Source organism: Tinamus guttatus, unplaced genomic scaffold, assembly GCF_059628265.1.
Source record: "Tinamus guttatus ecotype Peru unplaced genomic scaffold, ASM5962826v1 Tinamus_guttatus_pri_ptg000356l, whole genome shotgun sequence".
NCBI lineage: Eukaryota > Metazoa > Chordata > Aves > Tinamiformes > Tinamidae > Tinamus > Tinamus guttatus.
Window position 1 is genome coordinate 124,089 of NW_028288890.1, and position 14,516 is coordinate 138,604.

Here is a 14,516-nt window from a genome sequence, read left to right on the forward strand (position 1 = left end):
GTGACAAAGTGATGGCAATGCCAGAGTTACAGGAATGTCCCTGGTAGGGATGGAAGGGGCTGTGAATCGTTGTGAGTTGTTTGGCACTGGCCATCCCAGGTAGAATCTCGACCTCTGGGACTTTACCCTGGTACAGCAGGACTGGGAGGCAAAAATATTCCTAAGACTCATCCAGGTAGGACTTTGCCATTACCTTGCTTGAAAAATAGGAATAATTTTTCTGTTAAAATACACTAAAATATATCCTCTTTTTTTTTGGTTCTAGGAGTGAGGTTTTTCTTTAAAAACAATCCTTTCCGCTTCTTCTGTGGCCTGTTGCTAATAGCTCCTCCTTCCTTCTGCCCAATTAGATCTTCTACAAGGGGAAATCCCAGCAGCTCCTGCCTGATTTCCAGGCCCAACTTTGAGGGCAAACAGTCCATCCCGGCGGGATCCAGGGGAGAGCCCAAAGCGGAGGCCGGCGGCACCGGCCCGGCCGCTCTGGCCCTAGGATGGTGCACGTAGCTGCATCCTACAGAAACCCTCCCGCATTCCTTCAGTTTTCCTCACACTCTGCCCCACACTGGAGTAATTCCTCGTAGAAGGACAAGTAACTTATTCCAAGGCAAAAAAAGGTGGGAGCTTCCCCCTGGGACACGGATGGAGGCAGTCGCCCTCCGCTGTCCCAGGGCAGCCTCCCTTCCTCCCCCGTGCTCGGTTGTGGTTTATTTTAACTCCACCAAAGGGCCGGTTTTCCCGTTATTCCCAACCCGAGCACCGTGTTGCTGTTCCCCCGAGTGCGTGTGGATCCCGGGTGTTTGCAGGTGGCAATTCTCTCCTTTGAGGAAAGAGCAAGTTATTTTCAGCTGCTTTTCCTCGACCTGAACTGTTTATGCTGTGTCATCAGCACTGTAATCTCTTCCTTTCACAGTACCATGCTGGTACAGCAGAATATCATTATTTCTGATGGTTTCTAGCAACTTCATTGCCAGCTGGGGGTTGACATTAAGTAGATCCTAAAGGGATAAACGTGCAAGTGGTGTAAACCCTTCCAAAGGAAGCTTCCATCTCTTAACACGTCTTTTCTTTTAAGCAGAAGCTTTGAAGCTGTTAAATCACAAGCCCAGTTTGTTACAGCCCAAAGTTAACATTTTATACAGACACTTGTGAATTTTCTTTCTTTAAGCTTAACGATGTGAACGACGTCTCCGTGGGACTCGGCCGCTCCCGTAGAAACCAAACAGCAATGTTTGCTGGGGCTCACTGTGGAGAGAACTGGGAATTGCTGCTGTATTTCATTAAACCACATACTGATTATATACGCTGCTTCTTATGTGCTACGGGTATGAACTAGATTTTTTTTTTTCTTTGTCCGCAGGAAAAATAAAAAGTAAAGCAAAAAAAGAGAGAGATTTGGTCCCTCTGCCCTCCTGCTGTGTTTGTGCAGTGCGGATGAGCGAGGCTTGTTGGGCCCGAAGCAGCCCCTACACGGAGCCAAAGGGGGTCGGGAATGGGAATTTGGGGAAGGGTCTCGGGGGGGTTTGTGGGCTGTGAGATGTGCAGGGCATGGCCGGGATGCTCCCATCCTCTGAGAGCACCGGGAAGGCCTGGGAAAACACAGCAGCGTGCCAAAACGAGCCAAAAAAGGGCTGAAATCATTACTGAAGAGGTTGGCGAGAGGAGGGGTGCGAGGACAAGGGCTCCCGCGCCCGGTCCCTCTTCCAGCCGCTTTTCCCGGGTTACGCAGGGCTGCTTGGGAAGGAACCGGGAGCTTGCTGATGCTGTCGTTCCGATGTTGGCATTACTAACGTGTGTAGCGAACTGAACGTTTTTGGTTATTAGCATTATACTAAATAAATTTTTTTAAAGGGACTCCTATGTTATATTTGTAGAAACCTTGCAGCAAAGAAAAGCCAAGAGGTTTTTCTTCGCTTTAGTGTGATCGGGTGTCTGATCCACATGAGAAAAAAGCCAGGAAAACTGCTGGGTGTTTCGGAGTCCATCTGCCCTGGCCCTGCTGGAAGTGCGTGAGCGGCTCCGTCCCCCTGATGACAAATTAATATCTGTCATACAATTCCCCTAACACTAAGACACATACTTGGTTCCCACAGGCTTTACCTGGAAATTGAGCTAAAATGAGCCGCTTTGGGTGGGAAGAGATCTATTTCCACCATTGCTACTGCTGCATCCCCCTTCCCGATACACAACCATGGCCTGGACGGGAAGCAGCCGCTCGGGAAGCTGGAGCTGTAGGAGCTTCATCCGCTGTGAATATCCGTCCCAGATAGGCAGGTCCTTTCCGCAAACCCTTTTCCAGGCGTTTTGCACCGTCCTCGGAGCTGGTCCTCCCTGGTTAGCAGCGGGGAGCTGTGTAATGAGCCCGCGGGGACTTGGCGCCGCGGTTGCTACCGCCACGGAGAAGCCACCGGCAGGATCGGCGTCACCGCCGTGAACGGCTCCTCTGGCTCCAGAAACACCTTTCTGCCCGCGATTCCATTGCTGAATTTGGTGTTTTCCCTTCTCACCTTGCTCACCTTCCCCTCATAGCCAGTGGGAGGACGTTAAGATGCGGAGCTGAGCGAGGCGGTGCGTTAATTAAGATGTTATGAACAGGCAATTAGTGCCCTGTTGCTTCTTGGTTGGGGTGGTTAGAGAGGAGCAGCCGCTAGAGGAGCAGCTCTCGCTGCCTCCGAGGAGCAGGGAGCGCTTTGGATGGGCCGGTTGGACCCGCCGCTGCCATAAAGCACGGGCTGAACCACAGACAAACCTGAGCAGTATTTAATCTCAAAAAAAATTCCCCTCGATGCGCAGGGTCCTAACGGGTCGCCTGGAGCAAGTTGGCGCTTTCAGAGGCTGTGGTCTTGCCCTGGGATCTCAGCCCCCAGGGCAGCAGCGTTGCTAAAATCCCCGTATTTGCCCCTCTGGAACTCGGCCGTGGGTGCCCTTGGTGCCGAGGCCGCGGTGCAAACGTCCCCCCTGGCCGTAATCCAGCCGCTCTCCTAGTGCCAGGCGAGGCCGGGAGGTAATGAAATTACTGGAGTAGTTTATCTAATTAGTTTAAGTTAATTTCGAGGCAATTGGGTACAGCCTGTTAATTCAGCTGGGATGGCTGCTGCCCTGGGAGAAGCACAGAAATGCTGGAATAGCACCAAGGTTTGACTGGGCCCGCTGTAAAATCCTTAAATTCCTTTACTTCTCTCTTGCTCGTGCCCCGCTTGGCTGAAAGGAAAAGGCCCGAGGGAGAGGGGACACATGTCCAGACTTTAATAAAGCCTGTTAATATCCATCCATATATATATATATGTGTGTGTGTGTGTGTGTGTGTGTGTGTGTGTGTGTGTGTGTGTATACATATATATGTATACATACACACACACACATATGTGTGTGCATATATTTGTCATGCATTTCTATCCTTAATAAAATACTAATATCTGCTTTTAGGGAGCGGCACCGATAATCCCTGCAAATCCCGGCAGTGGGAACCGCAGCTCCGGCACCAGCCCCAGGGGCTGCCCCCGCTCCGAGCGGTGCCGTTGCCACCAGCGCTTTGCAGGCTGAGATCATTTTTTCCCCAATTTACATCCTGGAGGTTTTGTAAGCTTTGGAAAGGGCTGGGTATTTATTTGAGATAAGGGCATCGCTGATACGATCATGGTCTTAAACACGCTCCAGGGCCCAGCCCGGCCTGGGGTTTGCTGACTTTATAGGTTACTAAATAGCTCTTTTTTTCTGCTCTCCACTTGGAGCAGCCTGTGAAATACCCAGCCAATGTCAAAGCCATGGGGGAAACTGAGAGAAAGCAGGTCCAGCTTCCAGACCTTAGTATGAATAAATAAATAAAGATTAAAAAAAAAAAAAAAAAAAAACTTTGCACCATCAAGTATCCAGGAAGTTTATTTTTAAACCTGATATTTACGCCTAAATTTAGCACCAGATTGATTTCTTTCCCCCCTCAACACTAAGAGCATCTCCAGCGCCTGCCTCTCGACACGCGGCTCCTTGCAGGCGTTTGAACTAATTCCTGCCAGCGCGGAAGGTCAAGAGATGCTCGAGGAGCCCATTGACATTTAAGGCCCCTCGTGGCGCGGGCGCCGCTCCCGTGCACGGAGCACCTGGGTGAGCTGCAAGGGCTTTATTGCTAAGGAACCTATAGGGGTTTATTTAATGCAAGGCACGCGCGTGCGCAGCCGCGGGTCTGTCCTGCGCCTCCCGCCTGGGCTGTGTCAGGCTGAACCGGGCGACAGGGGCCTGGCAGGAGGAGAGAACGTTAAAAATATAAAATAAAATAAAATAAAATAAAATAAAATAAAATAAAATAAAATAAAATAAAATAAAATAAAATATTTGGGAATATCGGAGCCTCCCAAGCTGCAGTGCCTGCTCGCCAGGGGGATATCGGGCCCCGGTGGCGCCTGCAGTTCCGCCCGCGGCCGCGCGGGGGCGCCCTGGCTCCACGGCGGGGAGGGGGCGGCTACAGCCCCATGGGGATGGCGGGACACAGGGATGGGGCTGGAATGGGCACGGGGATGGGGCTGGAATGGGCACCGGAATGGGCACCGGGATGGGGGCTGGATGGGCACCGGGATGGGGCTGGATGGGCACCGGGATGGGGCTGGCACTGGTGCCAGGGCTGGGATGGGCACCGGGATGGGGCTGGATGGGCACTGGGATGGGGCTGGAATGGGCACCGGGATGGGGCTGGCACTGGTGCCAAGGCAGGGATGGGCACCAGGATGGGGCTGGAATGGGCACCAGGATGGGGCTGGCACTGGTGCCAGTGCAGGGCTGGCATGGGCGCGAGGACTGGTATGGGCACCAGTGTGGGGCTGACATGGAAGTCAGTGTGGGGCTGAAATGGGCGCCAGGTTGGATATAGGCACCACTCTTGGACTGACACAGGCACCAGCAGGGTGCTGGCTTGGGCACCAGGATGGGGATGGCACTAGCACCAGGATGGGGCTGGTTCTGGCACCAGTATAGGGCTGGTTCTGGCACCGCCATGGGGCTGCCCCAGGCACCAGCATGGGACGCGTGACCCCCCCCCTACCCCTCCCTGTCATCACAGCACCCCGGGGTGACACAAAGGCCGGGGAGGACGAGCCCTCCTCCTCCTGCCCCAGCAGCTCCCCAGGCCCCCACTCCCTCCTGGCACCGGCTCCGGTCGCGCTCGGCTCCACCGGGAGCTGCCGGCAGCGATTACCGAATTATCCGGCTGCCCCTGAGCCCCGTCTGCGGCGGAGATGTGGGTCAGGGATTAGCCCCGGGGCCTGCCCGCTCCATCCCCACCGGCCGGGGGACCGGAGCGGCTCCCCGCTCCGCCGGACAAGGCAGCGGTAATAAATACAAGAAAAGTTTATTGAAAAAAGAGGCAGAAAAGGGGGTGGGGGGGGGCTCCCCGGGGAGGGCAGGACAATAAATAACAACCGTGCGCCCGTTCGCACCAGGGTACAAAATATGGCTGTGGGTGGCGGGTCCCGGCGGGGGCGGCCGGGGGCGCCAGGCACCGCGGCGAGGGGCTTGGGGGGGGCCCAGCCCCACCGGCACCCCCAGCACCTGAGAAGGGGGGTCCCAGCCCCCTTTGGGGGGGTCCCCGCGTCCCTGAGAGCGGCACCGCGGGGCCTCAGGACAGGATCTTGCGGGGGATCTCCACGGAGGCGCGGATGAAGATGGCGTTGTCCCGCACGTAGTTGCGCTTGCGGATGTCCTCGTGGGAGATGAACTTGGGGTAGCCGAAGCCCAGCGTGCTCTCGTCCAGGGAGCTGCGCGACGCTCCCGGCTTCTGGAAGTTCTTCCAGTTGGGGTCGGGGTGGAAGGTCTCGGTGACGTGCTGGGGCTTGGAGAGCGACGGGTCACTCTGGTCCAGCAGCGAGAAGGTGACGCGGTAGGAGAAGGGCCACTCCAGCAGGTTGTCGTAGTCGCCCGGCAGCACGCGGATGTAGACGGAGAGGTGGCTGCTCTCGCCGCTGCCATTGCCGTTGAGGAAGGCCGAGACCTGGAGCTTGTAGCCGTACTTGTGCGTGTAGAAGGGCGGGCTGAAGAACTCGTGGTTGCTGCGGGCCTTGGCCTCCTGCAGCTTGCGGCCGTAGTCGCTGATCTTCCAGATGAGGGTCCCGTCGCTGCTCACCGACAGCTCCTCCACGTCGCGCCGCAGCTCCAGGATCTCCTGCCGCTGGCGGCTCACCAGGGCGCACACCATGCCCAGGTGCACCTTGGTGCTCTCCTCCAGGTGCCGGCCCAGCGCCAGCTTGGGGCACTGCGGAGGCGGCGGCGTGAGCGGCGCAGGGGGGACATCGGCATAGGGTGGCCACGATGGTCACGGTGTGGCAGGGGACACCATGGGGCTGGCTGGGAGGGGGATCATGGGGACACCGGGGGACCCTGTGGGAGGTTGGTGTGGGGGCATGGTGGGATCCCATGGGGACATCAGGGAGGGCATGCAACGGGCATTCCATGGGGACATTGTGGGCACATCAGGGTGGGATGGCGCAAAGACACCACGGGGACCCTGGTTGGGATCCCAAGGTGGGATGGCATGAGGATGTTGTGGGGACACGATATGGCGCAGGACAACAGAGAGACATTGTGGGGACACCAGGGTGGGATAGTCACCCTGACCAAGGGTGGAAACCAAGGGACACCATGAGGATCATATGGGGACACAGGGGAGCAGAGGTGCGATGGCTTTAGGGAAGCTGTGGGGGCACCAGGACAGAAAGGCGACACTATGGGGACCCTATGGCAGCACAGGGATGCCATGGGGACATGGAGATTTGAATAAGGACATAGGGGGACAGCTGGAGGCGGGGGGACGATGCAGGGGCGCAAGAGGACGGGGACACCACGGGGCCATGCACACGGCGGTGGCGCGACACAGGGCCACCCGCTCGGGGTGCCAGGAGGAGCCCCGGGCAGTGGAGGGGCGCAGGGGCCGGCGGCGGCGCTGGGCTCACCCGGTGCTTGCAGCCGGCGTCCTTGAAGGGGCACAGCAGCATGGCCGTGCTGCAGCTCTCCTTGAGGTGCGCGGGCACGTCCTCGCGGGCCATGCTGGGTGTCCCGCACTGGTTGGGGCAGGGCACCGGGTACCGCGGACACTGGTACTGGTGGTTCTGCGCGGGGGACGGAGGGCGGCCATGAGCGGAGCAGCAATGGGGCGCCCGCGGGGCGGCCCCGGGCCGTGTCTCACCTGGATGGTGTCGAACACGAACTCCTTGGCGCAGTAGGCGCAGGGCTGGGTGCGCTTGGGGCACTCGGCCAGCGCGTGCTGGGGCAGCAGGCGCCGCATCATGCGCGCCCCGCACTTGTTCTCGCAGTACACGCTCTCCTGGGGACACATGCCCTGGTGGCCCTGGGGACCCGGCAGCAGCGTCACCCTCTGGACGGTCGCCCGCCCCAGGTGGCATCGGCTGGGGACGGGGCCCCATGGTGCCCCCGTGGCCATGCTGTGCCCCTCATTGTGTTCCCTGCCAACCTGGGACTCCACATGGCCATTCTGGGTCCCCCAAGGAGCCCCATGGCCATGCTATGACCCCATGGTGTCCCCCATGGCCACACTATATCCCCCATGGTGTCCCCCATGGTCATGCTATGTCCTCCAAGGAGCCCCATGGCCATGCTGTGCCCCCCCCACAACCACATTGTGTCCCCATGGCCATGCTGTGTCCTACAAGGTGCCTCATGGCTATGCTATGCCCTCCATGGTGTCCCCCATGGCTACACTATGTCCCCTATGGCTGTGCCGTGCCCCCCATGGTGCCCCCATGGCCACGCTGTGCCCTCCATGGTGTCCCATGCCAGGCTGTGACCTCCATGGCCATGCTGTGTACTACAAGGTGCCCCATGGCTACACTATGCCCCCATAGTGACTCCATGGCCACACTGTGCCCTCCATGGCGTCCCCTGCCAGGCTGTGACCCTATGGCCATGCTGCGTCCCCCATGGACAGCCCTGGTGTCCCTCAGTCCGGCTGTGTCCCCTGTCCAACCACGTCCCCAGCGGTCCCCCTGTGCCTCCCACGGCGTCCCCACGCGCAGCCCGCGCTCCCACGCCGCGTCCCCAGCCCCACGCAGCGCCCGCCCCGGCCACGCCGCCCCCGCTGGCGCCCACCTCGAAGGCCTCTCCGGTGAAGTCGCTGGCGCAGAACTCGCACTTGACCCTGCGCTTGGGGCAGCCGTGCTGCAGGTGCTCGGGCAGGTCGCGGCGGCTCAGCTTGGCGCTGCAGCGGTTGGGGCAGGGCACCACGTTGAAGCCGCACGTGCCGAGATGGGCCTGGGTGGGGGGCAGCGCGCGGGGGGCCGGTGAGCGGGGCCGGGGCGCAGGCCGGGACCCCCCGCCGGCGCCCGCGGTACCTGCAGGTGCTTGATGAGGCCGCTCCAGCGGCAGCCCTCCTCGCTGTGGATGCAGCGGATGGACAGGCCCAGCACCTGCGCCTCCAGCTCGGGGTCCGGGTAGATCTTGGGGGGCAGGATGGGGGCATCAGAGACCCCCCCTCCTTGGTTGGCAACCACAAGCGTGGGGCCGGACCCCCCCTCCGTGCGGTGCCGAACAAGCTCCCTTTGTGGGCAGCGGGTTTCCGCTTCCCGGCGCCGCGGCACAAAGGGCCCTGGCTGCGGCGCGGGCGCCCGTGCCAGGCGCGGGGACGTGCCAGCCCCGCGCGGTGACACGGGGCGGGAGGGAGAGGGGGTGTCCCGCTCACCTTGGCGTAGTCCAGGGGCAGCTGGTCCTCGGGGCACTTGAAGACGCCTTCGCTGCGAGGGAGCAGAGCGGGGATCAAAGCGGGGCCGGCGCCGAGGCGCATCCAGCAGCCCTAATCCCGGCCGCGGCCGCTCCATCTGTCGGAGCTGGGAAATGCCCCCGCCAGACACCCCCCCCCGCCGTCCCTGGGGTCCCGCCGCTCGCGGGGCCTCCACGGCCGCCTGAGTGGCACCATCTGGAGCCCCGGCCACCCCCCGGATCCTCCCCTGGATTAACGCGGCGCTCCGGGGATGGCCGGGCACGGGCCGGGCCAGGGGGGCACCCGGCATCCAGGTGCTATGGGGACAGTGGGGACGCGACCAAAGCAGGGGGGCGGCGAGGAGGCGCCGGATGCCGCAGCTGCGAGCCAGATGTGCGGCCCGGATGCGCAGCCCCGGGGCTCCCGCGCTCCAGGAAACGGCCCCGGCAGCCCCCGCGGCCCGGGGGACACGCGCAGGTCCCACGGGGCTGCCACACGCGGCCACGGAGCCCGCGGTCCTGCATCCCCATGGGGACACCCGGGCACCCTGCCCTGCCTGGCGTGGCCTCCCCACGTCTAATCGCTCCTTGCGCCCTTGGCCGACACCGGATGGGCCGCGTGGGGCTGCGAGATGGCAGCACAGATCCAGGTGGGCCCTGCGCCGGCACGGGCTGTCACTGCTGTCCCTGCAATGGGATGCGGCCGGACGGCCGCATCCCATTGCAGGGACAGCAGTGACAGCCCGTGCCGGCGCATGGGCCATCCGTTCCCCTGCCACCGCCATGCAGCCCGGCTGTCCCTGCGGGTGTTTCTGTGGGATCCACCCCAAGGGGACGAAGACCCTCAGGTTGGGGACTCGTTCCTCTCCAGGAGGTGACGCCAGGCACGAATTCGCGGTGGCTGCAGCCCGTGATGCTGCGGGCACGAGGGGACCCGCCAGCCCCACAGAGGCGGCGCACGGAGGCCTGGCCCGGTGTGGAGGAGCACGGGGTCCAGCGGCGGCTGCCGACCGGAGCAGGGTGGGGGTCCGGCGCCTAATCCCCGGCAAAGCCGGCCCCATTCCTCACGCTCGGCCGCGCAGGGAATGTGCTGAGGCAGCGCGCGGAGGGTCCCGGGGAACGTCCTTGCCACCGACCTTCGCAGCAAGGGTTACAGCCCGGGGGGCTCCACAAGTGACTGGTGCCACTCGGCTCTGCCCGCCGCGCTCCCAAACCCGGCTCTGCACGAACCCTGTGAGCACCAGGGGGGCCCAGGCGCCCGGCTGGGCAGAGCCGAGAGCGGATGCGGGCGCAGGTGGGAGCGCCCCTGGCACGGGCCCCGGGAACGCCCGGTTTCACAGAAACCCGGCTCCGGCGGCGCTGCCCAAGGTCCCCCAGCCCGGGCAAAGGTCGGTGCCGCCGGGGTGAGGCCGAGCCCTGCGGCAGCCGCACAAACCGGTGCCAGCTCCTGGCACAGGGGAGCCTCGCGTGGTCCCCCCAGCCATGACCCGCCGGGGGGCATCATCTCCCTGGCTCTGCCGTGGGGCAGGGCGGCCGAGAAGCCCGGGCCTGAGCATGTGCCCTCGGTCACGGCTCGTGCATCACCAGGGGCACGAGGACGAGACAGGCAGGAGCCCCCGGGGGCTGCAGGACCCCGTGGGGACAGGGACAAGGAGGGGGCCCCTTCCCCGGTCCCGAGCAGCCCCGCGGGAGCCCGCGGGGGCCGCAGCCCCGTCCCCAGCGCAGGGCGCGCCCGGCCGGCCCGTTCCCCCGGGCGCGGAGGGGTTAAGCCCCAATCTTTGCGAGTGCCTGAACGGGCCGCGCTCCTGTCTCCTCCTCTTCCTCCGCGCCGCGGGGGCCACGGGCCGCTGCTCCCCGCGCGGCGCCTGTCACGGGCCGCCGCTCCCCCCGGCTCCCTCCGGTTCCCCCGGGGATGCGCGGGGGCAGCGGGAGCCTTCGGTGCCGGAGAGGCCTCCACGTCCCCCCGCCGCCTCCCCAAACCTTCCTCCTCCTCCTCCTTCCCCCCCGGGGCTCCGCCGGGGCTCGGGGTGCGGGAGATGGCGGGGAGGCGCCGCGTGACGTGGCGGGGGCGCCGCGTGACGTGGCGGGGCTGGCGGGTGACGTCGGGGCGCGGCGGTGACGTCGGGGCGCTCACCTGAGGAACTCCTGCAGGCAGGTGTCGCAGAAGCGGTGGCCGCAGGTGGAGACGCGCACGGGCTCCCGCATGGGCTTCCCGCAGAGCGGGCACAGCAGCCGCCGCCGCGGCCGCTCCAGCAGTTTGTAGTCGTAGCCGGGCATGGTGCGGCCGCCGCCGAGCGCCGCTCCGCGCCCGAGCCCCGCTCCGCGCCCGCTGCTCCGGCTCCGCGCGCGGCTCCGCCCGGGGGACGGACGGGGCGGCCCCGACGGGGCGGCGCCAGCGCGGGGACACGGCCCCGCCCTCGGTGCCGGCCACCCCCGGGGACCGGGGACCGCTGCCTGGGGCACGGCCACCCCCCCGAGCATCACTGCATGGGGCACGGACACCCCCGGGGACCGTCACACGGGGCACGGACACCCCCCCCCCCCCCAAGCATCACGACATGGGGCATCCCCTAGGACCGGGGACTGTCACACAAGGCACGGCCACCACCCCCCGAGCATCACTGCATGGGGCACGGCAACCCCGGGGCATCACGACATGGGGCATCCCCGAGGACCGGAGACTGTCACACGAGGCATGGCCACCCTCCCCCCGAGCATCACTGCATGGGGCACCCCTGGGGACCACTGCATGGGACATGGCCACCCCCGGGGACCTCCGGGTACTGCCACAAGGGGCTTGGCCACCCCCAGGCATCCCTGTATTGGGCACAGCCACCCCCGGGGTCCCGGTACTCACGGGCTCCAGGTACTGCCACACGGGGCTCAGCTTCCCTCCGGGAATCACTGCATGGGGCACGGACACCCCCGGGCACCACCACCCCAGGCACAGCCATCCCCGGGGACCAGCGGGCTCCAGGTACCGCCACACGGGGCAAGGACACCCCCAGGCACCAGTGTATCAGGACAGCCACCCCCAGGCACTGGGGACTGCCAGGCTCCAGGTACCGCCACACGGGGCACAGACACCCCCGGGCATCAGTGTATAGGGCACGGCCACCTCCGGATTCCAGGTACCCTGGAGGTGTGGGGGGAGGCCAAGCAGCTCCCAGACACAGCCCTCGCTCGGGGACACGCGTTGTCCTCGCTGCCTCTGTGTCCCCTTCACTGGTGCCCCCACACGAAGCCCCTGTGCAGACAGCAGGACAAGTCTGTGCAGGCACCAGGACAGCCTGGGGCGGGCGCTGCTCCGTGGCGCTGCCCCGTGTTCATGGGGATGCACAATGTCACCCGTGTCCTGGGCACGGCCGTGGCTTTGTCCTGCCCCTGCTCCCGCCTCAGGCTCTACGATGGCCTCTGTGCAGCAAACAGCAGCCCCTGGCCCGGGGTCTCTCCTCTCCAAGCAGGGGCTTGGAGGGAGAATAAAAGAAAACCTGTCAGGCTCCAGCCCCCACTTGACTCCTTCACAAACCCGAGCAGCATATGGGAGTATTTGCCCCTTTCCCTGGAGAGGCAACGCAGCAGATGACAGGCTGCGAGCATGTGTTAGTGCCACCACCACGCGCTCCAGCCAGCTCCCCATTAAGGGAGGCAGTTGCCACAGACCCAAATGTTAGCAGTTTTCAATTAGCAAATGGCAGAGGAGAGGGATTCCTGGGGGACACGCGAGCAAGGCTGGCTCCGGCGCTTGTCACTCAAGGCGCTCGCGTTGCTCCTCGCCCCGAGAGGCTCTGTTTAAAATAAAATCCTCATTGTGGTGGCTGCCAGCGAACAGACGGGTGCCTCATTTTGGGGGTTACCCTGGCGCCGGGCACGCAGTCCAACCGGGATCCTCGGAGCTTTAGGTCCTGGACACCCAGGGAGCAGCATGGCCAGCGCCAACAGGCGCAGGAGGCACCGCGGGGCCTTTTCCAAAGGCCAGGAGCAGCGAGCTAAACTTTAACCAGCGCCCGGGAGCCTGGAAGGGCTGCAAGGAAGGAGCGCGGGTGCCTGCGCGTGCGCAGCGGGACCGGCTCAGCCCCAGCACAGAGCCCCCGAAAACAGGCACTGCAGAGCCCGGTTCTATCGCTGTTTACTGCAGCCCTTTGATGTTGATAATTTCAGCGCTGATGAGCACCGCTGCTAATTAGCTAGGAGCTGCCGAAGCCGTCGGAAGGTGCCAGAAGGACGTGCGGAGGTGTCAGACCCCTCTGTGGACCCTGCAAACAAAGGTGCCCTCGTTTTCCCGTCGCCCTAATGAACCCGCCCCGCGCTCAGCGCTGCCGCAACCCCCACGCAGGACGAGTGCTGCTGTGGAGGCCATACGGCCTCTGTCACGGCCACAGGTCTGTCCCCAAGCCCATGCACAGGCGCCCTGCTGCATTTCGGCCCTGTCTGCGCCTTCCTGGTGTCACTGCTTCACCCCCGCCTGCCTTTTACCTTAAAGCACAGAGACACAACCAGGCGGAGCGGTTTTGCCCCAGGGAAAGGAGCGGGGAGAGCCTCCCTGCCCCTGGGCACTCGTCCCTGCAGAGGGGCAGGCGCCGAGGGCAGCGGGGCGGCCGGGCGCACGGAGGGCGGCTGCAGCTCTGCGGAGCCGCGTGGGAACGGGGCCGCGCGCGTGAAGGATGTGACCGAATCGGGGCAGATCGGCGCGGGGCTCGGGGCTGTTTCCTGCTGCCAGCGAGGGCCGGGGTCAGCGGGACGCGTAATCGCATCAGGCGCGGGAAGCGGCGCGCGCCGCCCGCCTGAATGCGGCTCCTTGTGCGAGTCCCTCCGCGCGCGGTGCCTCCGGGCGCCGCTTTCCCAGCGTGAACATCCACAGGAGGCCTCGCTGCCCCCGGCCGGGATCGGCGCCTCGCTGCCCGGGGACAAGAGCGGGCAGCGGCGGCGCCTCCCCTTCATCCGCGCTGCCGTTAACGGGAAGAACCGGGACGCCCGGAAGGCCGAGCCCGTCTCCTCCCGTGGCGCTCGGGAAGACGCCGGGGCTACAGGGAGCGACCGCGAGCCCTGGGGCGCGCGGCGGGCGCCCGCGCGGGGAAACAAAGCGGCGGCGCGAGGAATGCGAGTGGCCTATTTGCCCGGGCCGCGCGCTGCCTGCGGCGGCACCGACGTGCCCCGGCTTGTCCTTTCAGGAGCTATTGTTGCTCGGGGCTGGGGGCCTCTCTGTTTCCTTTACCCTTTCGCCAGGCTTGGTCACAGCCCGGTATTAAATTATTCAAATGATCTCCCTGGGCTTCCCGGCTGAACCAAGCAGGCGCAGGCTGCGAATCCCCAAGGCCTCCAGCTCTCGCTGGTGAATCCTCGGCACAAAACATGCAGGGAAGGGAGACGGGCAACGCGGGTGCCGCTACCCGGGCCCTGGAGCAAAGGCCCCTGATATAAAGTCGATGTTAAAGCCAGCAGCACCTCAGCACGTCTGTGCAAAGACCTGCATTGAGGCATAGAACAAGCGAGCTAACGCCCGGCACATCAGCGGGAACAAGGGGCTTTGAGGCAACTGAACCCAGCCCTGCAATTAGGCTGGTGCCCGGGTTGGTCTGGGAGCAGGGAACACCTCTCCCGCCGCCACCAAAGGCTGCTGGAGCCAGCCCTGTAACCCGCAGCGCGAGGCGAACGCCAAGGGACAAGCAGTGCCTTTGAATCCGAGGCGCTTTCCTGGGACAGCAGGGTGTAACTGCCTGAAAAGGCAGCTCTGCAAGAAATAAAACGGTAGGAAAAAGCCCTTTACCCACCCTGCCAGGAGCCAAACAGGGAGGTCACGTCTGCAGGCAGGGCGGCACTCGCCT

At 63.7% G+C, this 14,516-nt stretch overlaps 1 protein-coding gene across 1 annotated transcript; it reads right to left on the minus strand.

Annotated features, from left to right (window-relative positions):
- Positions 1–5,602: 5,602 nt before the first annotated feature.
- Positions 5,603–11,013, minus strand: TRAF4 (TNF receptor associated factor 4). The gene is made up of 7 exons (XM_088530005.1): positions 10,826–11,013; positions 8,675–8,726; positions 8,328–8,432; positions 8,086–8,247; positions 7,166–7,327; positions 6,933–7,088; positions 5,603–6,235 (listed from the first exon to the last, which is right to left on the minus strand). Exons 1-7 carry the CDS (start codon positions 10,966–10,968, stop codon positions 5,603–5,605), a joined length of 1,413 nt encoding a protein of 470 aa, XP_088386131.1. The 5' UTR covers positions 10,969–11,013.
- Between the last annotated feature and the right edge of the window lie 3,503 nt (positions 11,014–14,516).